The 27,644-nt window shown below is 42.4% G+C and overlaps 1 protein-coding gene across 3 annotated transcripts in view; it reads left to right on the top strand.

Moving 5' to 3' along the window:
• Positions 1–22,133, top strand: part of LRCH1 (leucine rich repeats and calponin homology domain containing 1) — a 301,867-nt gene extending 279,734 nt beyond the window's left edge. For all 3 annotated transcript variants that reach the window (XM_075852250.1, XM_075852251.1, XM_075852249.1), the window contains one exon: positions 21,462–22,133. In XM_075852250.1, coding sequence (XP_075708365.1) covers positions 21,462–21,575 — 114 coding nt within the window. In that variant the 3' untranslated portion in view covers positions 21,576–22,133. The remainder of the gene's footprint in view (positions 1–21,461) is intronic.
• The last annotated feature ends 5,511 nt before the right edge of the window (positions 22,134–27,644 follow it).

Genomic DNA, 27,644 nt, shown 5'->3' with positions numbered 1-27,644 from the left:
CTATCAGGTCTTTCAGGGCGTTCGACAGACCCAATCTAAACTGGCACCTCAAGGCAGGGTCATTCCACCGAGAAGCTACACACCACTTTCTAAAGTCAGAACAATACTCCTCAACAGGTCTCTTACCCTGACGTAAGGTCACCAGCTGACTCTCGGCAAAGGCAGTCTTGTCAGTCTCGTCATAAATGAGCCCGAGAGCAGAAAAGAAAAGATCAACGGAGGAAAGTTCAGGGGCGTCAGGAGCCAAGGAGAAGGCCCATTCTTGGGGCCCGTCCTGGAGTCGGGACATAATTATACCCACCCGCTGGCTCTCAGAACCTGAGGAGTGGGGCTTTAAGCGAAAATAGAGCCTACAACTCTCCCGAAAGGAGAAAAAAGTCTTCCGGTCCCCTGAGAACCCGTCAGGCAACTTGAGGTGGGGTTCAAGAGGTGAGGTGGGGGGCACTACCAGGGTAGCATCATGCTGGTTGTCCCTCTGAGCCAGGGCTTGGACCTGTAGGGAGAGGCCCTGCATTTGCTGAGCCAGGGTCTCAAGGGGGTCCATAGTGTGTCAGGGACCAGGGTAGACTAGGTATATGGGCCTGTGATTATGTAATGACGGGGTAGGGAGACAGACAGGTGAGCCCTAATCTACCCGCCACTCAGTCCCTGCCTACTTGCAACAACCCGTCCTAGGCGACGGGGTACAACTGGGCGACGGTCCCTACGCTCAGTAAGTGCACGACAGACAAACGGACAAGGGTACACAGAAGCTAGGGAAACAGGGCAGCTGCCCACGGAGACACCGTGAGCAACGAGAGTAGTGAACGAGCCGAGTCAAACCAGGAGTGCACCAGGTACAAAACGCTGAGCAGGAGAGTGGTCAGTAAGCCAAGGTCAATAACAAGCAGAGGATCAGTAGTTCAAGCAGCAGCAGCAGAGCCAGGAAACAAGCAGAGCAGAATCACAGGCAAAGGAGGAACAGGAAAGGCAGGTATAAATAGACAGTGGGCGGGAGCTAGCTCCGTCTGGCCAGGCTGTGATAGGCTCTCCCACTCCCAAGCCCGCCATCCTGAGTGGTGGAAGATGGAGTCAGTCTCACAGGCATAGGAGCAGGTGCAGACTGATTACCCACGGGCGTCGACACAGAAGCTGTGTCTGGCAGACCCTTTACAGTTTATTCAACTTTAATACAAAGTTGCACGTTTCACTGCCAAGGAGGTATGTAATACGTTGTGACTTTAAACGCTTGCCGCAATTAGAATATAAGGGCTAGCCAGATATTGGTATCATATTAAATCCCAGAATCTCAGCTTTCAAATGATACCAGGACCAAAGCTGTAGGTACAATACCCAGGTGCAGTACTCATTTGAAGTTGGGGGAGCAGGTGTGTCACTGTAAGGCCCCATGCACACGACAGTAATTTTTATCCGTAATTACGGAATCTGTAATTACGAAAGAAATTGCGAACACATTCATTTCAATTGGCCACGGACACCATTCCGTATATTTACAGATGTGTGTCCAGGCCCTAGAAATTATCCGCAAAATATAGAACATTCTATTCTTGTCCTCAATTGCAGCACGGACTCACCCGTAGAAGTCTATGGGTGCTACCGCAATTGCGGACGGCTACAGATGTGTATCTGTAGCCGTCGGATCCATATTTGCAGACAGTGAAACCCTTTATGGTCGTGTGCATGTGGCCTAAGGGAGGTGTGGGAGGGGAGAAGCTGCAAGGGACAGCAGGTAGAAGGATTACAGCCTGTTACTGTCATCTCACCCTCTGTAAAGCCTTCCAGTGACCCGTCCCTTGCCAATCAGAGAAGATATCTGCTCTCGGATTGTCACATATAGTGGTCTTATGGTTTTTTTTTCATAAAGGGGTGAAAGAAGACGAGCAGTTATTCATCTTATTACCGACTGATCCTAATCAGGCCATATGTCGATTAGGCAGCGGCATCTGGATTGCAGAGATCTTTGGTCCCTTCAGTTTTAGTGATTTTGTGAAGACAGACATAAGTGGCATATATGAATTCAGCATAGCCTAAACTTTTATTTTTAGGAGGTGTTTTTCAACTTTTAGCTAAACGTATATTTATGTTTTTGTTTTTTTAATTATTTCTTTGATTTTTGGGTTAAAGCATATTTCAATCTTTGAACAATATGTCACAGTTTACATTGCATTTTTTTCTTCTACTGATCCTGAGTTTACAGACTGTATTATAGTTCTGAGCTACAGTCACAATCCTGCTCCTGAGGATATGTCTGAGTTTTGCTCTCAGGAAACGTATAGTTTTTGGGACTAAATGGGTATCAATGTTTTAATTGTGTAAGTGCCTTTTGAAATTTTTATGCTAATTTTCACGTCCCTACGGTTTTGTGCACATGCGCTTGTGTGACGCAACGATTTGTGTTGATGTTACAATTTGGTAATGATACGACATTGATGCTGATTAACGCTCTTTGAGACGGGTGCATTTCCCATGATAGAATGGGAAATATTGTGCATTTTCTCTTCACCGCATGTTATAATTGTAGTATTTACCACTAATGAACGGGAAAATAATTTCGGTCGAAGACCATCTTTTTTTTTTTTTCTTGCCATAGCTGTAACATTTATTGTCAATGATGATAAAATCATTTTCATCGTTAGCGACAATCCTTGCCTCAACAGACAGCTTTATTTTTATAACGAAAAGTTAGTTCAAACAGTCTGTGACTGGATCAGAATTTTTGTCAAAAATGTTACATTTTACGGGTCAAAAAAGTGCCTGTAAGTTACATCAAACCATAATGTATGTCCATTTGTAGAATAATCAAGATTCGTTCCTTTTACTATCCTAACACCAGTGTCTAGTTATGTGTTTAGGATGTGTCTTTTATCATCGTGGACTGTAAAAAGGACATTTGTATTATCTGTAGTCTTTGTGCTGTAGACCACACTAATAAGTAGAATTAGGAACGTGTAAATAAATATTTAAAATGTGATGTACGAAACTCGACTATGCAAAGCTTTTACTTACTCCAAAGAAAGATCAATCAGTCTCTCAGTGATTGCCTTATGGTTGTTCTACCACTTTTGCCCGTTTTCTCCAAATTATGTCCATGTTCAAACCAAAATAACATTAAAACAATCTGCGCCTAAATCCTGATAGAATCCTCATCATGTGAACATGACCTTAGGGTATGTAAGCTACAAAAAAATGTTTTGCTGCAGTTTTTGTCACGAACAGCCTTTTTTTATTTATTGAATCTTTAGGGTATGTTCACACGATTAACAAAATACGTCTGAAAATACGGAGCTGTTTTCAAGGGAAAACTGCTCCTGATTTTCAGAAGTTTTTTGAGCAACGCGCGTTTTTTACCGACGTTTTTGGAGCTGTTTTCAATAGAGTCTATGAAAAAACGCCTCCTAAAACGGCTCCAAAAACGTCCCAAGAAGTGTCCTGCACTTCTTTTGACGAGCCGTCATTTTACGTGCCGTATTTTGACAGCGACACGTAAAATAAAGGCTCGTGGGAACAGAACATCGTAAAACCCATTGCAGGCAATGGGCAGATGTTTGCAGGCGTAATGGAGCCGTCTTTTCAGGCGTATTTGGAGGCGTAAAACGCCTGACTAACGTCTGAAAATAGGTCGTGTGAACATACCCTTACAGTGCAGTTCCTTTTTTAAGTCAATGGGGGAAAAACGCAAAAAATTTCAGCATGACAAGAAAATATATATATATATATTTTTTTTTTTGCTTTATTGTGTTAAAGAGGCTCTGTCACTACATAAGGAGATGGGCGCTATAATGTAGGTGACAGTAATGCTTTTTATTTAAAGAAACGATATATTTTTACCACTTTAATAGCGTTTTTAGATTTATGCTAATGAGTTGCTTAATGCCCAAGTGGGCGTACTTTTACTTTTGACCAAGTGGGCGTTGTACAGAGGAGTGTATGACGCTGACCAATCAGAGTCATGCACTCCTCTCCATTCATTTACACAGCGCATAGGGATCCTGTTAGATCGCTATGTGCTGTCTTATACTAACACATTAAAGGGAATGTGTTGCCAGAAAAACATGTTTTTTTTTTAAAAATTAAACATTTAGTGTGTGGGTGATTAAACATTGTTCAAATTTTTTTTATTTTTTTGCACGAGTCCATGTAATATTATAAATTATTTCTAATTTATAATACTACCCATTTTTGGTCACTAGATGGAGCTGTTCCCAAAATTGCAGCATTGCAACATTGGGTTAAAAGCCCTCGCTCTAGTGAGCTCTCAGCATCCCCCCCTCCTTTATCCTGGCTAGTGCCGGGATAAACGAGGGGTTTGAAAGGTTTAACCTCCTACACTGTGTGTCGCCATTTTTTGAGGTAACCCACAGTGTAGTAGGTTTACATACAGTAGTAAACACACACAAACACTAACATACATTGAAATCTCTTACCTGCTCCTGCCGCCGCGGCTCCCTCCGGCCCGTCCGCTCCCTTTGCTGCCGCTGTTCCATGTGCACAAGTCCGGAAGCCGCGACCGGAAGTAGTAATATTACTGTCCGGCCGCGACTTCCGGTCCACAGGAAAATGGCGCCGGACGGCGCCAATTTCGAATAGGACTGTGTGGGAGCGGCGCATGCGCAGTTCCCACACAGACGCCGTACACGGCAGTCAATGGGACGGGAGCCGTTCGCAGTCCCTATGGGACTGTGGCTGCCGTGTTCCATGTCTGTGTGTGTCGTTAATCGACACACACAGAAATGGAACAAAAAATGGCAGCCCCCATAGGGAAGAAAAAGTGTAAAAATAAGAAACAGTAAAACACAAACACACAAATGAAAATAAACGTTTTTATTAAAGCACTAACATCTTTAACATATAAAAAAATTATTTGTGATGACACTGTTCCTTTAACGATACTGAAGTGTTTCGACAGTGAATAGACATTCCACGGAATGTCTATTCACAATCTCTGCACTTCATTACTCTGTCTGTGGTAGTTACAGCAGATGACAGGTTACAACAAGATCACGCTTCCTCTGCTGTAACTACCATAGAAACAGTAACGAAGTGCAGAGATTGTGAATAGACATCCCGTGGAATATCTATTCACTGTCTAAACACTTCAGTATTGTTAATGTGTAAGTATAAGACAGCACATAAGGATCTAACAAGATACCTATGCGTTGCCTAAATGAATGGAGAGGAGTGCATGAGGCTGATTGGTCAGCGTCATACACTCCCCTGTACAACGCCCACTTGGTCTAAAGTAAAAATACGCCCAGTTGGGCATTAAGCAACTCATTAGCATAAATCTAAAAACGCTAATAAAGTGGTAAAAATAGATTATTTAAATAAAAAGCACTGCTGTCATCTACATTATAGCGCCGATCTCCTTATGTAGGAGATAGGGCACTTATATTGTGGTGACAGAGCCTCTTTAACAGGATATTTAAAGTCCCAATTACTGCAATATAGAATTGAAAATTAATTTTAAAACATAACAGTAGTGTGCCAAGCTGGTCACAGACTGAAAGATGAGCGGCTTAGACTAGTTACATACATGAAATAAAAAGCTATATGTATTGTTATTACCTATCACAAATTTTGCTTGTGAGGGTATGTTCACACGGCTTATTTACGAACGTAATTCGGGTGTTTTACGCGTGGAATTGCGCCCGAAAATACGGCTTGAAAGCGTTGACAAACATCTGCCCATTGAAAGCAATGGGTTTTAAATTGGTCTGTTCCCACGAGGCGTATATTTACGCGTCGCTGTCAAAAGACGGCGCGTAAATAGACGCCCGCGTCAAAGAAGTGCCTTGTCACTTCTTCAGACGTAAATGGAGCCGTTTTCCATTGACTCCATGGAAAAACAGCTCCATTTACGTCTGTAATGGACGCAGCGAAATAGCGCCTCAACATGCCATGATTGCTGAAATTACGGAGCTGTTTTCTCCTGAAAACAGCCCCGTAATTTCAGCCGTTACGGACGCTGCCGTGTGAACATACCCTTAGGCTGAGTTCACACTACCTATTTTCAGGCGTAAACGAGGCGTATTATGCCTTGATTTACGCCTTAAAATACGGCTCCAATACGTCGGCAAACATCTGCCCATTCATTTGAATGGGTTTGCCGACGTACTGTGCCCACGACCTGTAATTTACGCGTCGTCGTTTGACAGCTGTCAAACGACGCGTAAAATGACTGCCTCGTCAAAGAAGTGCAGGACACTTCTTTGGACGTAATTTGAGCCTTTTTTCATTGAATTCAATGAAGAACAGCTAAAATTTACGGCCGTCAAAGATGCCTCACATAATGCGAGGAGGAGCAATTACGTCTGAAACGACGGAGCTGTTTTCTCCTGAAAACAGTCTGTAATTTCAGACGTAAAAGGCAGCTATCGTGTGCACATACCCTTAGGCTGGGTTCACACGACCTATTTTCAGGCGTAAACGAGGCGTATTATGCCTCGATTTACGCCTGAAATACGGCTCCAATACGTCGGCAAACATCTGCCCATTAATTTGAATGGGTTTGCCGACGTACTGTACCGACGACCTGTAATTTACGCGGCGTCGTTTGACAGCTGTCAAGCGACGACACGTAAAATGACTGCCTCGTCAAAGAAGTGCAGGACACTTCTTTGGACGTTTTTGGAGCCGTTTTCTCATAGACTCCAATGAAAACAGCTCCAAAAACGGACGTGAAAAACGCAGCGAAAAAGGCGGGTTGCTCAAAAAACGTCTGAAAATCAGGGGCTGTTTTCCCTTGAAAACAGCTCCATATTTTCAGACATTTTTGGTCACTACGTGTGCACATACCCTTAGGGTATGTGCACACGAGAAATGGCTTTTACGTCTCAAAAGACAGATTGTTTTCAGGAGACGTAAAAGCTTCTCCTCGCATTTCGCGAGGCGTCTTTGACCCCCGTAATCTTGAGCTGTTCTTCATTGACTTCAATGAAAAACGGCTCAAATTATGTTTCAAAGAAGTGTCCTGCACTTCTTTGACGAGGCAGCCATTTTACGCGTCGCAAACGACGACGCGTAAATTACTGGTTGTCGGCACAGTACGTCAGCAAACCCATTCAAATGAATGGGCAGATGTTGGCCGACGTATTGTAGCCGTATTTTCAGGCGTAAATCGAGGCATAATATGCCTCGTTTACGCCTGAAAATAGGGCTACAATACGTCGGCAAACATCTGCCCATTCATTTGAATGGGTTTGCCGACGTACTGTGCAGACGACCTGTCATTTACGCGTCGTCGTTTAACAGCTGTCAAACGACGACGCGTAAAATGACTGCCTCGGCAAAGAAGTGCAGGACACTTCTTTGCAACGTAATTTGAGCCGTTCTTCATTGAAGTCAATGAAGAGCAGCTCAAGATTTACGAGCGTCAAAGACGCCTCGCATAATGCGAGGAGGAGCTCTTACGTCTGAAACGACACAGCTATTTTCTCCTGAAAACATTCTGTCTTTTCAGACGTAAAAGATAGCTAGCGTGTGCACATAACCTTAGGGTATGTTCACACACACTAATTACGGACGTAATTCGGGCGTTCTTGCCCCGAATTACGTCAGAAAAATGCGGCTTGAAAGCGTTGACAAACATCTGCCCATTGAAAGCAATGGGCTGACGTTTGTCTGTTCACACGAGGCGTATATTTACGCGCCGCTGTCAAATGACGGCGCGTAAATAGACGCCCGCGTCAAAGAAGTGACCTGTCACTTCTTGGGGCGTAATTGGAGCCGTTATTCATTGACTCCAATGAAAAGCAGTGCCAATTACGTCCGTAATGGACACGGCGTTCAAGCGCCTGCACATGCCGTTACGGCTGAAATTACGGGGATGTTTTCTCCTGAAAACATCCCCGTAATTTCAGCCGTTACGGACGCTGTCGTGTGAACATACCCTTAGGGTATGTTCACACGCTTAACAAAAAACTTCTGAAAATACAGAGCTGATTTCAGAGAAAACAGCCTCTGATTTTCAGGCGTTTTTGAAGCTGAAAATGAAATTTGGAGCTTCTTTTGAGGCTTCTTTTCAGGCGTTTTTTGAGGCGTTTTTCATAGTGTTCAATGGAAAATCAGCTCCAAAAATACGCCTCAAGAAGTGACATGCTACTTCTTTTAACGGAGCGTCTTTTTACGCTCCGTTTTTTGAAACAGAGGCGTAAAAAGATGCCCCGTATGAACTACATGCTGTTTTTCCCATTGATTTCAATGAGCAGATGTTTGTAGGCGGTCAGCTTCCGTTTTTTCAGGCATTTTTTGAGGCGTAAACGCCCCGAAATACGCCTGAAAACGCTGCGTGTGAACATACACTAAAGCTATGTTCACACAGAGTATTTTGCAGGCGGAATTTCTGCCTCAAAATTCCGTTTGGAAGTTTGAGGCAGATTTTCCTCTCCCTGCACGCTGATTTTCGCGGCGTTTATCGCTGTGTTTTTCGCCTGCGGCCATTGAGTGCCGCGGGCATAAAACGCTGCGAAATACGCTTTCTCTGCCTCCCATTGAAGTCAATGGGAGGTCAGAGGCAGAAACGCCCGAAGATAGGGCATGTCGCCTCTTTCTGCCGCGAGGCGGTTTTACCGCTCGCGGGAGAAAACCGCCCCCGCCTCCCATTGAAATCAACGGGTGGCATTTTCGGGCCTTTTTTGGTGCGGTTTCCACGTAAAAAAAACTCTGTGTGAACTTAGCCTAAGGAACGCATCAGGTTGTTGTTGTTTTTTTTTACATTTTTCCATTGACTGTCAATTCTACATCCCAATAGTCTATAGTCAAGTAAAAACAGAGTGTTCTCACTGGAAACATCTGCCCTCTGCTTACATGAACTTTCCTGGATATAAACAGATTTTTATACTTTGGATGCTTTCCCCTCAGCGTTTCCATATGTTGTTAATGATGTTGCTTATTTTTCTGAATTTTAAGAAGTTTAGCTATGCCCCTATTTACTGGTGCCCTACATTCATAATGTCTTTTCCTTGTTCCACATGCTTGTCGCCATAAAGTATGCTCTAAAACAGGGCTCTCAAACTCGGCCGGGTAAAGGGGCCGCACATTGAAAAATTTGAAGTTGACAGGGCCGCATTACTTTCAAATTTGATACAATATAATTATTGTTAATCAATTATTTATTTGAACTACTATAACAATACTACATTACTATAATAATACTATATTACTATAACAATACTACTACATTACTATAACAATACTACATTACTATAATACTACTACATTACTATAACACTACTACATTACCATAATAATACTACATTACTATAACAATACAACATTACTAGAATAATACTATATTACTATAATAATACTACATTACTATAATACTACTACATTACTATAACAATACAACATTACTAGAATAATACTACGTTACTATAATACTACTACATTACTATAACAGTACAACATTAATAGAATAATACTATATTACTATAATACTACATTACTATAACAATACAACATTACTAGAATAATACTATATTACTAGTGGGCTTGTAAAACAAGTGCTTACGTCCTGCTGAGCAGCTGACTAGGGGGAGGGGTTAACTGGTCCCAGGTGGTATAAAGTAGCCCTCAGGACTCTAGAGAGCCTGCTCTAGTGGGCTTGTAAAACAAGTGGTTTGTATATCAAGTGGAGTTACAAAACCGGAGTTAAAACCCCAGTAAGTACTCTTCTTTTCTTTTTGCATTAACAACTGTTAGCTGTTTTTTTTTGTAACTGGATAATGGACAGCAAGATTGGAGGTTTTCTTCACTGCACAGTTTGCCATATGTATGCACGACTGGAGCAGGAGTTCCAGGGTGAATATCTCTGTGGCAGATGTGAGCATGTTGGTCACCTGGAAGCTCGCATTAGAGATCTGGAGGAGCAAAATGCAACACTGAGGAAGATAGACATGGGTGAGCAGGATCAGGCAAGTAGCTGGGTTAATGTAGTTAGGGGCAGTAGAAAGGGGTCCAAGAAAAGGAAGGCCAATCCTGTTTCTGACATTCCAAGCAAAATTCCCAAGTTGGGTGATGATGCGAGGGTGTCGGTCTCAGAAATGGCAGCCCTAGTGGATACTGATCTCCCTAACAGCCAGGAGAACTAGTTAGTAGTCGGTGGGATGGTAATGCAGGTAAGCCAAGACAATTGATAGTCGTAGGGGATTCTATAATCAGGAAGACGGATAGAATAATTTGTCGCCAAGACCAGCTCAACCGAATGATTTGCTGTCTCCCTGGTGCCAGGGTTCGGCATGTGGTGGAACGGGTGGACAAATTGCTGGGAGGGGCTGGTGATGATCCAGCTGCTGTGGTCCATGTGGGTACCAACGACAGAATAAATGGTAGGTGGAGGAGCCTTAAGAATAATTTTAAAGAACTAGGCTACAAGCTGAAGGGAAGGACCTCCAAGGTTGTATTCTCAGGAATACTGCCTGTGCCATGCGCATCACAAGACAGCGGGAGCTTAGGGATTTAAATGCATGGCTGAAGTCTTGGTGTAGAGCAGAAGGCTTTGGGTTCCTAGAGCACTGGGCTGACTTTTCATTGGGGTACAAACTGTATTCTGCAGATGATTTGCACCTAAATGGAAGGGGGTCCGCTGTGCTGGGGGAGAGATTTCTAGCTGGGGTGGCGGAGTGTTTAAACTAGGGCTGAGGAGGGAGGTCAATGTAGAAAAAAAATCAGTAAGTGACCGGGAGGCAGCGTGAGCACTAAAAGCTAGAACTGGCTTTAAGGGGACCTAGAGATAGGTGCGGGTCCCAAAGGTGGAACCAGCATCCAACTGACATTTATGGCATATTCTTTAGATATGTCATAAATGTCTCTGATGAGAAAACCCCTTTAAGTGTCGCTAAATGCAGTTGCTGCTCAGTTGGTAGTATTTGGCAGACACAAGAATGTCAAGATTGCCCTAATTAGATAATGCCACAATGCCCTCTGTAGATAATGACACACCCCCATAGGTAATGCCATACCCCTCCTAGATAATGCCACAGTGGCCTCTGTAGATAATGACACAGTGCCCTCTGTAGATGCCACACTGCCCTCTAAAGGTAGTGCAACACCCCCTTGAAGATAGCACCACCCCCTTGTAGGTAGCGCTACCACCATCCCCCGTAGATAGCACCATTGGGACTCCCTCTAGGAGTGGAATCCCCAGCCAGAGCATAGGCCAGGTATTCCGCTCCTAGAGGGAACCCCTGTTGTCACTGTCCATATATAGACAGTGACGTCAAGGGCTACTCTGGAGTGAAATCCCAAAGCAGAGCATCGGCAACGGGGATTCCGCACCAGGAGTAGCCACGGACATCACTGTCCATATATAGACAGTGACTTCAGGGGCTTACCCGGGCACAGCGCTTAAAGTAGCGCTGTGCCCACGGAGTCCTCGGCGAGCGGAAGACCTCCCTCTGCTACTCCTCTCTGAACTGAAGCTGGGAGCTGACAGTTCCTTGCTTCAGCATTGGGTTCAACTGTATGTGCATCCTGAGGATGCAGATACAGTTGACACTGGGACATACGCCTGGCCACCCGGGACACCACCCAGAATCCGGGACTGTCCTGCTGAATCCGGGACAGTTGGGAGGTATGCCCCAGGGGGGGGGGGGTATAGTGCTATGTACAACGGGGGGGGGGGGGGGGGGGTGTGGGGTGATATCCACAGGGGGCTGTGTGGCCATTTTTCACCCACCACCAACGGACTGCGCTCCTTCATGACATTATGAAGGAGCGCCGGCGCATTCCTCCTTCAGCCTGCTCTCTCCTCTCACGAGGGAGGTACGGTGGACCGCAGTTGACAGCCTCAGTGCCCGCGGGCCGCGTGTTAGAGACCCCCTCTCTAGACTTATGCAACATGTAGTGCGCAGCATTTCATTCCCAATATGTCCTAATGCACGTTTCCTCATTTTTGGTGTGTAACTGCAGCTTTTCTGTTTCCTGACTCCCAGGAGAACACTTGTTATAGCATATAAGAATGGTGAGCACTCTAGGGAAAAGTGTCCTTTTCATAATGCAAGAAAGAAGATGACAGATAGGTCACAGGTCTGCTGTTATTCGGCAGCCCCAGTGATGCACACTTCACTACTCATGACAAGATTATTGCCGTTGGCTTTTAATTAACAATAAAGCCTTTAATACTAGATCAAGGAACTGACAACGGGCACTTCAATTGAAGACCATTATTGTTATTTGATGTTCTATTTGCTTTGGAACAGCGCGTTTAACACTTTAAGTACTAGGAATGCTAGGCAGTGGTAGATATCATTGCATGCATTTCTTAGGAAGTGTCATCCGATTCATAGTTTGTAGGTTTTTTTGGGCCTCATCCTGTTTTTGGATCCACATCTAATGGGTAATGTTATGTGCTGCATAAACAACATTCCAAAATGCAGATTGTAGAGATGTGTGAGACGGGGGTAATGGTAATTCAGACAATTTACATATTGTGATAACATGCGCCTCTTTTTTGCAAATGCACACGTGTAAAGGCCCTATTACACCGGCCAAAGCTCGTTGATCAGCGCTCGTTTGTTCCTGTCAAAAGTTACTCGTTACTCCGATCGCTCGTCCCCATACATTGTTATCATGTCGGTAGCGCGTCAGGGTGATGTGCTGCCGACAACGATAATATTTCAGTTATATAAAACGATACGATCAGAAGATGAACAAGTGTTTGCTCGTTTATTTGCTGATCGCTGCCCGGTTTACACAGGGCAAGGACAGAGAACGAGCATTCTATGAATGCTTGTCTGCCCGATATTTGACCAGTGTAAAAGGGCCTTAAGGCTCTGTTGACACAGAGTTTTTTGCAGGCAGAATCAATCTTTCTCTGAATTTCTTCAGGAATTTTGAGGCAGATTTTGAACCGTCTGCACTTTTTTTCTCCTCATTTTTCGCTGGTTTTTGCCTACGGGCCATTGAATGTAATGCAAGGAATGCAGCAAAAAATGCTCAGAAAGTAGGACTGCAGGTTTTTTTTCTGCCTCCTGATTGATTTCAAAGGGAGGTCAGAGGCAGAAACTGCGGCAATAAAGAACATGACTTTTCCCGTGAGCGGCCAAAAGCCGTCCAGGAAAAAAAAACGCCTCTTCCTCCCATTATAACCAATGGGGGGGGGGGGTGATTTCGGCCTTTTATAAAACAGGGTTGGTAATTTCCTAAATGCAAGTACCATTGCTGGGGCAACTCTAGAAAAAAGATATATATATATGTCGGGCTTGTTTGTTTTGCTTGTGAGAGCACAACTTTTCACTGCATTACCAAATATTCTCTGAATTTGAATGTGTTATCAAAACCGAGTTAAGAAAAAAAAAATCCCATCTGTGAAGAATTTGTTCTCCAGATGTCTGGAAGGCGATGTACCCTTAAATGAATGCTTGAGACCACACGGACGGCATTCGTCACACTCCAGGCTGACAGAAATGTAATTAGATGGAGAGATTTCCAGCACAGATCTCATACGGCATCTTGAAGGGCAAGTCTAGTTTGGACAGTTAAACATTTCAGTCTCTTTCAAGCAGGAGATAAGTGACAATTTATTCCAAATTGGTGGAGATTTTGTGTAAAACCTAAAAGTTAGAACAATAGCTGTGCTATGAATAGATCTGCCTCGTGACGATGGCAGTAACACAAATATTCTGTATATTATTATATGAAACACGAAAATATGGAGAGTAATGGAAAGAGTGAACAATTATTACTGATATTAACATTTGCTCCTGGTTCATCTCTTATAGGGGTTGTCCCCTGAACACATACCCTGTATATATGCCCTTTTCGGGCATACAAACATCATAGAAAGGGCACCACGCTATGATCCCCTATGTTTCAGCCCATGTCAACATTTGTGTACTGTACTTGCTCAGGTGGATGGACAATTTTTGCTATGCATCAGTTCATGGATCATTTTAGCAAATAATTTACACATGACACCTTAGTTCAGCTTTTTATTTAAGGCTTTGTTCAGATCTGCACTAACAAAAGAACAAAAAAAAAACGGAAGTGCTGTAGATATTGCATCACAGACACAAACGGCGCCCAATAGTGCCCATTTACTTTAATGGGTTCTGTCAGGTTACCGTAATGGTGTCTGTCGTTTGACCAAAAGAAATAGCGCAGCATACAGCATTATTTTTTCCCCGCCACTGATAACCAGAACTGTGACGGAGCCTCCAACGCAGATATGAACAAAGGCTTAGATACCATTTGGATTCTTCTATTTTGGATAGAAAAAATGACCATACTAACTAAGCCCTTTAGCTCAATGGAACATACGCTATATGGACAAAACTATTGGGACACACCACTTATTCATTGAATTCAGGTGTTTCATTCAGTCCCATTGCCCCAGGTGTATAAAATCCAGCACCTAGCGATTCAGTCTGTCTTTACAGACATTTGTGAAACAATGGGTCATTCTAAATTGCTCACTGAATTTCAGCATGGTACTGTAATAGGATACTACCGTTGCAACAAGTCAGTTCATGAACTTTCTTCCCTCCTAGATATTTTACAATCAACTGTGAGTCGTATTGTTGCAAGCATTTAGGAACCTTAGTAGCTCATCCATTAAGTTTTAGACCACATAAAGTTACAGAGTGGGGCCACTGAGTGCTCAGGCGCATAGTGCGTAAAAGTTGCCAACGCTCTGAATAACCGCAGAGATCCAAACTTCCTCTGACATTAACATCAGGACAAAAGCTGTGCCCGGGAGCTTCATGGCATAGGCTTCCATGACCGAGCAGCAACATGCAAGCCTTAGGCCCCATGCACACAAACGTGCTTCTGCAATTCCCCCGAAAATCCACGGGAGAATTGCGGCCCCATTCATTTCTATGGGGCCATGCACACGACCGTAGTTTTTACGGTCCATGCATGGCCCAGGAGCCCGCACCGCAGAAAGAACGGACATGTCTTATTACGGCCGTCTTCTGCGGTCTGGACTCATTGAAAATGACAGTCCGCAGCCGGCCGACCCGAAAATCACGGCCGTGCACATGGCTACGGTCGTGTGCATGAGGCCTAACATCATCAAGCACAATTCCAAGCGTGGGATGTAGGGATGTAAAGCACGCCGCCACTGGACTCTGGAGCAGTGGAAACGTGCTCTGTGGAGTGATGAATCATGCTTCTCTATCTGGCAGTCTGATGGACGAGTCTGGGTTTGGTGAACACCACCAGAAGGTTTCCTGCCTGACATGGGGTTGCTTCTCAGGGGTTGGCCTAGGTTCCTTAGTTCCAGTGCAGGGAAATCTTAATGCTTCAGCATGCCAAAACATTTGTATGCTTCCAACTTTGAGGGAACGGTTCGAGGAAGGCCCTTTTCTGCACAAAGCAAAGTCCATAAAGACATGGTTGGGTGAGCTTGGTGTCGAAGTACTTGACTGGCCCACACAGAGCCCTGACCTGAACCCTATCGAATACCTTTGGGTTGAACTAGAATGGAGATTGCGAGCCAGTCCCTCTCATCCACCATCAGTGTCTGACCTCACAAATTGTCTTATGGATGAATGGGCAAAAATACCCACAGACACACTCCAAAATCTTGTAAAAAGCATTCCCAAAAAAGCAGAAGCTGTTTTAGCTGCAAAGGGGTGGGGGGACCAACTCCATATTAATGCCTATGGATTTAGAATGGGATGTCAAAAAAGGTCCTGTAGGTGTAATGTGTAGGTGTCCCAATAATTTTGTCCATATAGTGTATGGACAAAACTATTGGGAAATAGTAACAAATGAATGCACACCACTATCCGTTAAAAAAAAAAACCTCTTCCTTGCCCTGGAAGAGACAATGACCTCACAAATGGTCTTATGTGTGAGCTTGTGTGGAACAGAAAAATCAATATGCACTTTTAATTTCTCCCTGTTTATAGCCCTCTAAACAATTTATTTTAGACCTCTGGGAGGAGATAAAAGGAATCGTCCGGGATTTTAAAATTGATGGTCTATCCTATCTCTCGGCACCCCCACCAATCAGGGGCCGCAGCCTCTTTGTTGTTTACATGGATTTCATTTTTGTTCAAACTTACACACGCAGTTTCCTGCGTAGCGGCTGTGCAAGGTTTTGCAGCACTGTCCCTTTCACTTGAGTAAGAGAACGCTGCAATACCTTGCACAGCCGCTATGTTAATCTCACTGTAAGGGTTTTACTACTTTTGCACAATAAAAATACTTAAAAAAAAAAAATGAAAATGAATTGGTTTGTGTGTTGTTCAGGACCCGTAACATTTAAAAAAATTTCGTCTACATTGCTGTATGTGGACTTTTTTGTGGGAGGAGTTGTATTTTTTAATAGCACTATTTAAGTTACATATAGTTACATAGTGAGTACGGTCAACAAAAAGACATATGTACATCAAGTTCAACCAAGGGATAGGAGAAATTATAGAACTTTGTTTTACCCCATTGATGCAGAGGAAGGTTTAATCCAACTGGATCAACATTCAAACAAGAATTCTACACATTGACATAGGAGCTAATATTTTTTCATCCTAGGAAATTTTTTAAGCCTTTTTTAAAGCCATCTACTGTCCCTGCTGTGACCAGCTCCTGTGGTAGGCTATTCCATAGATTCACAGTTCTCACAGTAAAGAAGGCTTGTCGCCTCTGCAGGTTGAACCATTCTTTTTCCAGATGGAGAGAGTGCCCCCTTGTCTTTTGAGGGGGTTTTACATGGAACAGGATTTCACCATATTTTTTGTATGTGCCAGTCATAGATTTATAGAAGTTAATCATGTCCCCCCTTAGTCGTCTCTTTTCAAGGCTAAATAGGTTTAATTATTTTAATCTTTCCTCATAACTTAGATTCTCCATGCCCCTTATTAGCTTCATTGCTCTTTGTATTTTTTCCAACTCCAGGGCATCCTTTCTATGAACTGGAGCCCAGAACTGAACTGCATATTCTAGATAAGGCCTCACTAATGCTTTGTAAAGTGGTAATATTACATCCCTGTCCCACGAGTCCATGCCTCTTTTAATACACGACAAAATCTTGCTGCCTTTAGAAGCAGCTGATTGACATTGCATGCTGTTATTTAGTTTATGATCTACAAGTACACCAAGAACCTTCTCAACAAGTGACTCCCCCAGTGTAGCTCCCCCTAGGACAAATGATGCATGCAGATTGTTGGTACCCAGATGCATAACTTTACATTTATCTACATTAAACTTCATTTGCCAAGTGGATGCTTAAACACTCAGTGTGTCGAAATCAGATTGTAATTTATGAACATCTTCGATAGACTGAACAATACTACAGAGCTTGATGTCACCTGCAAAAATAGAAATAGTGCTATTAATCCCATCCTCTATATCATTAATAAATAAGTTGAATAATAGTGGTCCCAGCACAGAACCCTGGGGTACACCACTTATAACCGGGGACCATTCAGAGTAGGAATCATTGACGACAACTCTCTGGATACAGTAATTTTCAATCCAATTACAAACGATACTTTCTAAACCTATAGACCTCTGTCTAGGTTTCTACTCATCTCTTCATAAAAACAAATCAGGTTGGTTTGAAAACTTCTGTCCTTAGTAAAACTGTGCTGGCTGTCACTTATAATACTATTTTCTGTCTCATACTCCTGTATATTGTCCCTTAAGAGACCCTCAAAAATTTTCCCCACAATGGATGTTAGGCTTACTGGTCTATAATTACCCGGGGAAGACCTAGAGCCCTTTTGGAAAATAGGCACCACATTTGCCCTGCGCCAGTCCCTTGGCACTATACCAGTTACTAGAGAATCTCTAAATATTATGAAGAGGGCGACTGAAATAACTGAACTAAGCTCCTTAAGAACTCTAGGGTGTAACCCATCTGGTCCCGGGGCCTTGTGCCCATTTATTTCATTTAACTCAGCCTGGACCATATCTACATTCATCCAATTCAGTATATCAACTGATATATTAACAGCACTGGCACCGGCTATATCAGCTGCTCTTTCTTCTGTTGTATATACAGAGCTAAAGAGCCCATTTAGTAACTCTGCCTTCTCTTGATCCCTGTGACCAACTCCCCATTACCACTATTTAGGGGTCCTACATGTTCAGACCTTGGCTTTGTATATACTTGAAGAATTTTTGGGAATTGTTTTGCGATCTTTCTTTTTTGTCATATATTGACCTTTTTACAGAAGGTGTAAGCCATGTGGGGTTTAACCCCTTAATGACCAGGCCATTTTGCACGTTGACCAAGGATTATTTTTTGTTTTTTCACTGTTGCATTTTAAGAGTCATAACTTATTTTTTTATTCCGTCGACATAGCTGTATAAGGGCTTTTTTTTTTTGCGGAACGAGTTGTATCTTCTAATTGCACCATTTTTGGGTGAATATAATATATTAATTAACTTTTATTAACTTTATTATACGAAAGAATTGAAAACAAACAGCTATTCCAGCATTGTTACTCACGTTATAAATTTACGCAGTTCACTATGCAGCATAAATAACATGTTACATTTACTCTATGGGTCAGAACGATTACAGGGATACCAAATATGTAAAGGTTTTAGGTTTTCCTACGTTTGCAAAGTAAAAACCCTTTTTTTTTTTTTTATTAAAAAATTTCTTGTTTTTGCATCGCCGCGTTCCAAGAGCCGTAACTTCTTTACTTTTCTGTCAATGTAGCCATATGTGGGCTTGTTTTTTTGCGGGACAAGGTGTAGTTTTTATTGGTAGTATTTTGGGGTACATGGAACTTATTGATTAACTTTTCCTTTTATTTTTTATGGTAGGAATGCGAGAAAAAAAAGAATTTTTGCCATTGTTTTTTGCGTGTTTTTTTTTTAGATGCCTCTGGCATGGCTTAGTAGGCAGTTGCTGAAGGCAGACCTGGGGGCCTTTCTTAGGCCCCAGGCTGTCATGGAGACCCTCCCTCTGTCAAACACATTAGATGCCGCTGTCGCTATTGACAGCGGCATCTAATGGGTTAAACTGCCGGAATCGGAGTGCGCTTCGATTCCGGCAGTTGTGGCAGGAGCCAGGCTTTGAATAACAGCCATGCTCCTGCTGTTGATCGCGTGGGTACACTGGCAGTACCCACCTGATCAGAGTGACGGATATATCTGTTGCTCATCGTTAAGGGGTTAATTTTTCTCGTTTATACTTGTTACCTATAGGAATAAATTTTGCACTATAATTACCCAAAGTGGATTTTAAGATCTCCCATTTATCATTTGTACCATTATTTGACATTAGTTCTTCCCAGTCTATATCCTGAATTGCAGCCCTCATCCTGGGGGAATTGGTCTTCTTAAAATTAAGTGTTTTTGCCCTCCCAGCCTGTGTTTGTTTTTTACAGTATAGGTAAAATGTAATTATATTGTGATCACTGTTACCGAGGTTTTCACGAACATTGACATTCCCAACAAGATCTGCATTATTAGAAATGACCAGATCCAACAGAGCTTCACCTCTAGTCGGGTTTTCCACAAACTGGCCAACAAAATGTTCCTGGAACAGGTTGAGGAAATTTCTCCCATTTGCAGTTGAAGCCGAACCATGATACAAATTAATATCCCGGTAATTAAAATCTCCCATTATTACTACAGTACCCGCCTGTGCAGCCCGCGCCATCTGTTTATATAGCTGACCTTCCATCTCCTCAGTTATATTGGGCGGTCTATAGATTACACCAAAAGTAATTTTTTCAGTGTTTACCTCCCTTTGTAATTCCACCCACAAATTTTCAATCTCCTCACAGTCTTCACCCTCTAATGTCTCTTTCACACTCGCCTTCATATCACTTCTCACATACAGACATACACCACCGCCTTTCCTATTTGTCCTGTCTTTCCGAAAAAGTGTAAAACCCTGTAGATTTACAGCCCAATCATGTGAAGAGTCCAGCCATGTTTCAGCAACACCAACTATATCTATATGTTCCTCCAGTACCAAGACCTCCAGCTCCGACATTTTGCTTGCTAGACTTCGGGCATTTGTGAACATACACTTTAACTTGCTTTCCAATTTAATTTGATATTTTTGAAATGTTGTGGGTACATTTATCTTCAATGCTGTTTTGTAACAAAAGGATCTCCTTATCCTGTTGTCTAGTCCTCTCTCCACAGTCTGTTTCTCCCCTCCACCAATATAGTCTGACCCCTCTCTAACCTGACTACCCCTTTATTTTCTACATTGACTTCCCTCAGCCATTGTTTAAATACTCCGCCACCCCAGCTAGAATTCTCTCCCCCAGCACAGCGGACCCCCTTCCATTTAGGTGCAAATCATCTGCAGAATACAGTTTGTACCCAATGAAAAGTCAGCCCAGTGCTGACTTTTATAAATCTCATCTACTTTGTAGCTACTATAAATGCTGCGGAATTTCCGCACATCATTCAGTTGAGGAAATTCCGCAGTGTTTACGCTACGAGGGAACCCGGCCTTAACGCTCCACTTAGAATTTTGCTACAGGTTGTATTTTCACTAAAATTGTCCCTGCTTTTTTCCTTAGGCCCTGTTCACATAACATTTTTGCCCTATGTGTGCCAGGGAAAACTTCAAGCATACACCCTAAATGTGTACATAGGGCTCTATTAGCCTGACAAAGGCCAATAGTGTATCTTTTTAAAAAAAAATAAAAAATTTAAAAGAAGGAGTAGTGTAGTAGACTAAGCTATTCCATCCTGACGGATCCCAAAAAATAATGTATACAGCACGGTATTAGACTTTTCTTAACATGGGTTGGCATGTGGAACGGATACCACTAAACTTTATGGTGACAGATGGCACTGTGAGACATCTGTCACCGCCTGGGTGTAACGTATACGTTGGCAGCTTTCCTCAACATGTACATCGAACGTGGGCAAAAAAAGAAGTGTTGTGAACATAGTCTTATATGGTAACTACTGAATGTCCCTTTGCCACGGCCTCTGTTGCTAAGCAGTCATAAAAACATAGATGGACTGCTGGTTTGCAAAACAGTACAGCAACATAATAAGCCTTCCTAATAAATACTTACAAGTGGAAACGCTAAAGTTGATCTCCAGTTGCCAATGTCTCTGTATATTGAGCAGTTACCAGAGAATTTTCTTTTTCTCACTGGTAGCATAGTTGCTTGTCATTTATAATCATTCTATCCTTGTTGTAATGGAAATCAGCTGTCTATAGACTTACTTTCTAGGTGGGATTATACAGCAGCTACTCTAAACATACATACCTGCAGTGTAAAGTATGGGGGTGGGACAGAGAATGAGTTCTCTAGACTATGCAGCTGAGCTGCAGTCACTGATCAGAAATGCACCCACATATGCAATGCTGAAGATAATAGCCGCTAATCATTGCAGCGAAGCAGTAACAACTCAATAAATATATATATATCCATCCATCACCAGAAAACTGCTTTAAATTGTTTACTAAGTTTTGTGCATTTCACCAGATCACATAATCTACAGGTAAAGTATTAAAGAGATGAATTGTGACATTTTGGAGCAGTTACTTACCTTATTTATTCTGCTTTACTTTTTTGCAGGAGAAACTTTGTTTACCACATCACATACTAGAAGAAAAGGGTCTGGTGAAAGTGAGCTTCACTGTTCAAGCACTGGTAGATGTAACCACAACCAGACAAACCTTATTTCTATGAAACTACTGCACATGTGTAATCTGACTGTAAAACCGTGTTTTCTAAAGGCCAAGGAGAAAAATGGCGAGAAAAAAAAATGTTGCCCCGGGATCTCCTCTAAGGAGATGAATGATGGAAAGCAGCAGCCTATCACATTCCACAAAGAGGGAGCAAGACGCGAAATTTGCACAAAAAGTTAAAGTCTACACAAACTGTATATATTCAGCCCCTACGTACTACAGATCAGTCAGTGCTCCACTTTCCATCATAGTAAATGACTGTACACAGTGATGGAACAGAAGAGCAAACACCGTTCCGTGTACGGATTATTAGCGTTCAGCGGACCAGAATGTCTTTGCTGGTTCTGTGCACTTCAGGTCACGTTGCACTGTATTTATTTCTATAGCACTCGCCATTATTTGCAATCCCGAACACTAATTGCTGCTTTCATTCTTGGAATGACAAGTTTTAACTTTATGTACATTTTGTTACAATGTCCTATAGTTCACTGGGTTGTTTTGTAACAGAATACTGAGGATATAATGTAACTGTCGAAATAATTAGTATCCCGAATATGAATTGTACTTGGGTCCTTGACTCAATCGTATCGCTATAGAAGCTTCTGACATTATAAAACAGATGGAAGTGAGTACACAAGTTAAGTTATAGTTTATTACTTTTCCTTAATGCAAAACACGAAAGTGCACTTCACCCGCAGCGCAGCTCAACGACTCGAGTAATAAACTCCATGGTTAGAAATATCGAATTACTCTACAAGAACGCCAGTCTCCAGTTAATGCATGCGATAGGATCACTTTCATTCAGCTCTGGGATCTAGTTATTTTATTTTCACATTTCCTGCACACGTAAGTTACATCTGACCTATAACCTATTGCTGGTAGTGGTAAAGTAGTAGTGCCCGGGGAGAGGGATGTACTGGGTTTACTGTGATCTGGTGCAAGATTGGCCAATACCAAACACAAAGTTTACGTTTACATCTGTTACATATATCGAGATGGTGTGGCTTTATTACCACAGAATGACTGCAGTGTTTGTTACATTACCATAAATCAGATGGTAATATGCCGTATCTATGTAAAGGATCTCACTAGCTCCTATAAAGGGTTAAACGGGTTGTCAAGGATTCTTAAAAAAAAAAGGATCTGTTTTTATCCAGAAACATTCAAGTGAATTGGGCTGAGCTGCAATACCAGACAGTCCATGGAGAGGAGTCGAACTGTTTCTGGTAAAAAGAAATAAAAAAAATTGGAGACCCTTTTTCTAATATTGGACAATCCCTTTCAGTTTTTTTATACCACAGCGGTTTACCACCCTCACTATATGCCACTTGAAACAGAACATTTGAAAGAAGAACTTGTCGTCCCATTGATTAGATGGTGAACAGTGAATAACCAGTGTCCTTCTTCAGAATGGCCATTATAAACAATGACGGGTATTTCCGATACAGCGTTGTCTATTAGGCAGGTTTGGGTTGAAAGCTCTTGAGGGGCTGTATTTGTAGACGTTATTGGCTCCTTATGAGTGTAGTAATAGCCGGGTGAGATATACGTTCTGTTCCTGTACTGTATACCAAGTGAGAAAAATGACCCGTTTTGTAAGCGGAATATACAGCCTGCAAGTTTAATAGATGATATTCCATCCTAAATCATATGACAGGCACTTCACCAGTATCGGGCATTGTATTAAACGCACAAAACCTCTGCTGTAAGGCGTCAACTGCTCACTTTATGTCAATGAGGAAATGAGCAACCTGTTTAAAGTATAGCTTCATCTTTGAACACCATTTTACAGTTTACACATAGGATCAGTACAAAATAAGTAAAGCAAAGGCATTCCCATTTTATGTGAATAAGTTGCAGCCTGTATTATAGTCCGGAGCAGCAGTCACAATTCTGCTGATTATCTTACAATTTGGCTGAGCTCCTATAGAGCAATGTTCTCTGCTGCACGGCATTTCATGTACCGTGGGCTTCACCTTACAAGTGGAAAGCACATATAGTACTGGCTCCCTGTCTCTCACAGTATGGGAAAGCTATAAACCTTATATACTAAGGTATAAACTTCCTGATAGAGACGCCAGTGCTGGGCTCAGAAACCGCAATATGATTATTTCAGAAAGTAAAAGGATTTTACAATAAGAATAGACAATAAATAGCAACGTGAAACTTATTACTGGCGTAGTGAGGCAGTTCTGCTGAGAATCAATATACCATAGTTACCACAGTAAACACGATGGCGTTTCTATCATTATATAACGGACGCCTCATGCACACGTTGTTCAGTCTATACAGCAGTGCACTCCCTAGTACAGAGCCACATGGCCTCCGTGTGCTGCTGGGCAGGCTCCGCTGGATGCCGTGTGTATGGAGCTATTCTTTCCCGAGAGCAATGCTTCTATGGAAGAATACATCTGTACATACGGCATCTGATGGAGCTTGCCTCAATTTTAGGCATAGAGGTACAGTAGAGCAGTGATGTCCAATCACCGGGCTTCGGACAAATACCGGGCCGCGGTATCTCATATCCGCTCCAGTGGGCGCAGAAAATTCCAGACAAAAAAACGCACCAAATTGTGGTGCAGTTTTTCGCCCAGAATGTCCGCTGTGGAAAACTGCTGAGGATTCAGCCGGGCTGCTAACAGGCCGGCCTCCTGGGATGACGTCTTATCCCAGAAGCCTGTGATTGTGGTCACATGGGATCAGGCGTCGTCCCAGGAGGCCGGCCTAGAGGAAGAAACAGACTTCTGGGTAAGTATAAGATTTTTTTTTATGAGTTGCGTTTTTTGCGGCGGAGTCACTGTGATTCTGCCGCAAGAAACCCAACAACTGCTATTCGTTGTGGATTTTACCTTCCCATTGAATTCGAATTGGAAAACCCTCAACAAATAAGCAGCGTTTATGCAAATACTATTGACATGCTGCGGAATAAAACTCTGCACTGCATGTCAATTTCTGAGCGTTTTTTCCGCTCACCATTTACGCGGCGTGTGGATGAGATTTCTTCTCTTGCATCCACTTTGCTGCTACTGTATTATGCTGCAGATTTTTGCACACCGAATTCCATTGCGGAAAATCCGCAGTATTTACGCAATGTGTGAACTGACACCCCCCCAAACCGCTGGTTCATGGAAAAACTGTCTTGCACGAAACTGGTCCCAGGTTAAAAAAAAGGTTGGGGACCGCTGCAGTAGAGGCCTTAATATTCATGAGCTTTAACCAGCTCCGCCCACCCGCATCTGATTTGCAGCTTTCTCCCGATGCACAGTATGGGGAAAAAGTTGTCAATCAGCGGCCGGTGGGCGGGGCTAGCCTCATGAATAAAAAGCTGCTGAAGAAAAAGGGATTTTTACTGAACGCTGACAGATTCTCTTTAAAGCAATACTCTTGCAGGGGTATCACATGTGCCCTGCCTGCCCATCCCCCTCTAGATCCGCAGTAGTAAAAGAAAAAATGAATATACTTCACTATCCACTCTCTGCATGTCAGTCACTATCTTCCTTATGCAGGCAGAAGGGCCTAGTAAAATGAATCAATACATAATACCAGCACTTATCTTCTAGGAGTACGACAATGCTGAATACCCACAAGAGCATGGAGAACCAGCATTGTCTCCTGCAGACCGGGTCATACATATTTTTTTTAACCACACTTTCTTTATAATATAAGTCACAAATGAATGTTTTTTTACTGTGTAGCAATTCTAACTGCAATCACAGAAACAAGAACAGACCTGAAGGGCCACTAAGGCCATTAACCAACAGTTTACAGACCAGATCAAAAATAAAACCTGCTAACAGATGACGGCAACAAAACACACAGAAGAGGAGCTGAGATTTCTGCCGGCAATAATTAGCTCAATTACTATAAATACCAGACCACTTCCACAAATCAGGTCCTAGGACTCATGCACATGGCCATACTGTGGCTTCGCTTTCTATAGGGCTGCCATAGAGATGCCCTTTACTGTACCTCTGCCTGCTTCCAATGTCATACGTCACCTAGATCCGACATTAAAAAAAAGCTAAGCATTGTATCCAGGGATGGAATATCCCTGTGGAGTCCAACAGCCTGTACAGCAGTGCACTGAGGCTACTAAAAAGAAGCGTACAGGCTCCGTGCCAGTGTGCATGAATGTGTATTAAACATAGAGATAAATACAGGCACAGAATATGGATTGTTTTTTCCGTATTAACCACCAAATTCTGTCTGCATTGATTTTTTTTACGCTGTGTCCTGTCAGGGCTATTTCTGACGTGTTTTCTCCATGGGTTAACTACAAATATATATCAAATATGAATGTAAATATAGACCAAAATAGGCCGACTATTCAGATTCCAGAAAATACAGACAACAGAACACAATTGCTTCATAGTGGAAACGTGGCCATAAAACGTGGCTGTGTGTATAGCTGAATTGATCCCTGCACAGCGGGGGCACTACTGGGCGTGAGAAAAGCTGGCTGGACCTCAGACCCTTCATTCTTAGGATAAACAGGGGTCCCAGAAGTTGGGCCCCCACTTATAATATTATGACATATCCAAGCAATATGCCAAAACATTATCAGATGGGAATATCCCTAAATAAAATCATCATATAGATTACAGATATTGGTTTTATCTTAATATGAATAAAATAACCCACAACTAATAATAATCAAATACAAGACTTCATTGGATAGACTCAGGCTGCAAAGAAATAATTCAGAAGACAAACCTGTTTATGGCTTCTTGTCTTGTACATGGAGAGATGTCACATGAAGCTTTTTTATGTCAATTTGAGCAACAAGCACAATGTGGTTAGAAGATTGGGGCAACCGCAGGGCGTCCTTGACAGCGCAGGATTTATGAATGTAGAAGATGGTGGGGGGATGTCATGAACAGCACGTTGAGGTTACTAGATTGTATTTAGGGATACGCAGTCCTCTGTATAATAGAAGTTTGGAATGTCTTTCTACAATATACAGTATCGAGGATTTTGGTGACGGGAGAATCGAAAGAACTTCTATGAATCCTGAGGGTCAGGAGCAAGCGACACACAGCTGCATGTTATCTGTGTGCGGCTTCTTATTAACTTCTGACCTTGATTCCTTATTTATTGCTTTGTAACAAACGATAACCTGCACTATAAGAAATCACGAGTAATATCTGTATGTATATGTCACTAGTAAACGTTGCATCTACAAGGAAACCATCGGCAGCTAACATTTGGTTTGCTATGAACTATTCACTATGTTTCAGTGACTCCGCTTTCAAGTCATTTCTTTCCTGGACAGTACAATGTCAGCCTATGGGAGGAAAAAAAGGCAATTTACTTGCAAATTGGAAACGCTGCCGGGAACGGAGTGAAAACAGCGGGAGGTAACAAGAAATAATCAAAGGGTTTCAACTCCGGATGTTTGGAACATTGTAAACCATTGTGGAGGTTGAATGTAAAGACATAGAATAATGATGGCTGTAACAAAAAGGAAAAGTGCAGTTATCAAACATTATTTTTTTACATGTATATATGATAAAAGCTTTGTAATGATTTTTGTGAGATCCCGCTTCTGAACAATAAAGAATATGCCAACGTCTTAAGTTGTTGTGTTATTTCAGCAGCACAAGTCTGCCAGTAAGCAGGCGGTGATATATTCTTACAATCCACCATATATTTGATCTTTATCAGTTTTTGGTGTATACTCACTCAAACCTAAGAGAAAAAAAGTGTCACGCAAATGCCATTGAATCTGTAAATTCACAGCTGGTCTGACCAGGTGGAGGATGTCCATCCGTTTTTTTTTTGTTTTTTTTTATCCACTAGAAGTAAACAATGAAAATTCGCATTAAATGGCTGCAAGCAGAGATCTTAAAACATGAGGAATTTATACAGAAGGTATATTGGTAAATTGTATAACTCTATTTTAAAAAGAACATTTATTTGATGAAATTGGAAATCTTCTTTAAAGGGCTTGTTCACTACCAGACAACTGATGACCTATCCACTGGACAGGTCATTAGTATATGATCGGTGCGGGTCCAGACCCCGCAACGATCAGCTGCTCCGGTGGCCTGCGGGAAACAGATGTCATTGC

This window comes from Rhinoderma darwinii, chromosome 2 (assembly GCF_050947455.1).
Source record: "Rhinoderma darwinii isolate aRhiDar2 chromosome 2, aRhiDar2.hap1, whole genome shotgun sequence".
In the NCBI taxonomy this organism is placed as follows: domain Eukaryota; kingdom Metazoa; phylum Chordata; class Amphibia; order Anura; family Rhinodermatidae; genus Rhinoderma; species Rhinoderma darwinii.
The sequence above is the reverse complement of the archived record's forward strand: the minus strand, read 5'-3'. Positions and strand labels throughout refer to the sequence as shown.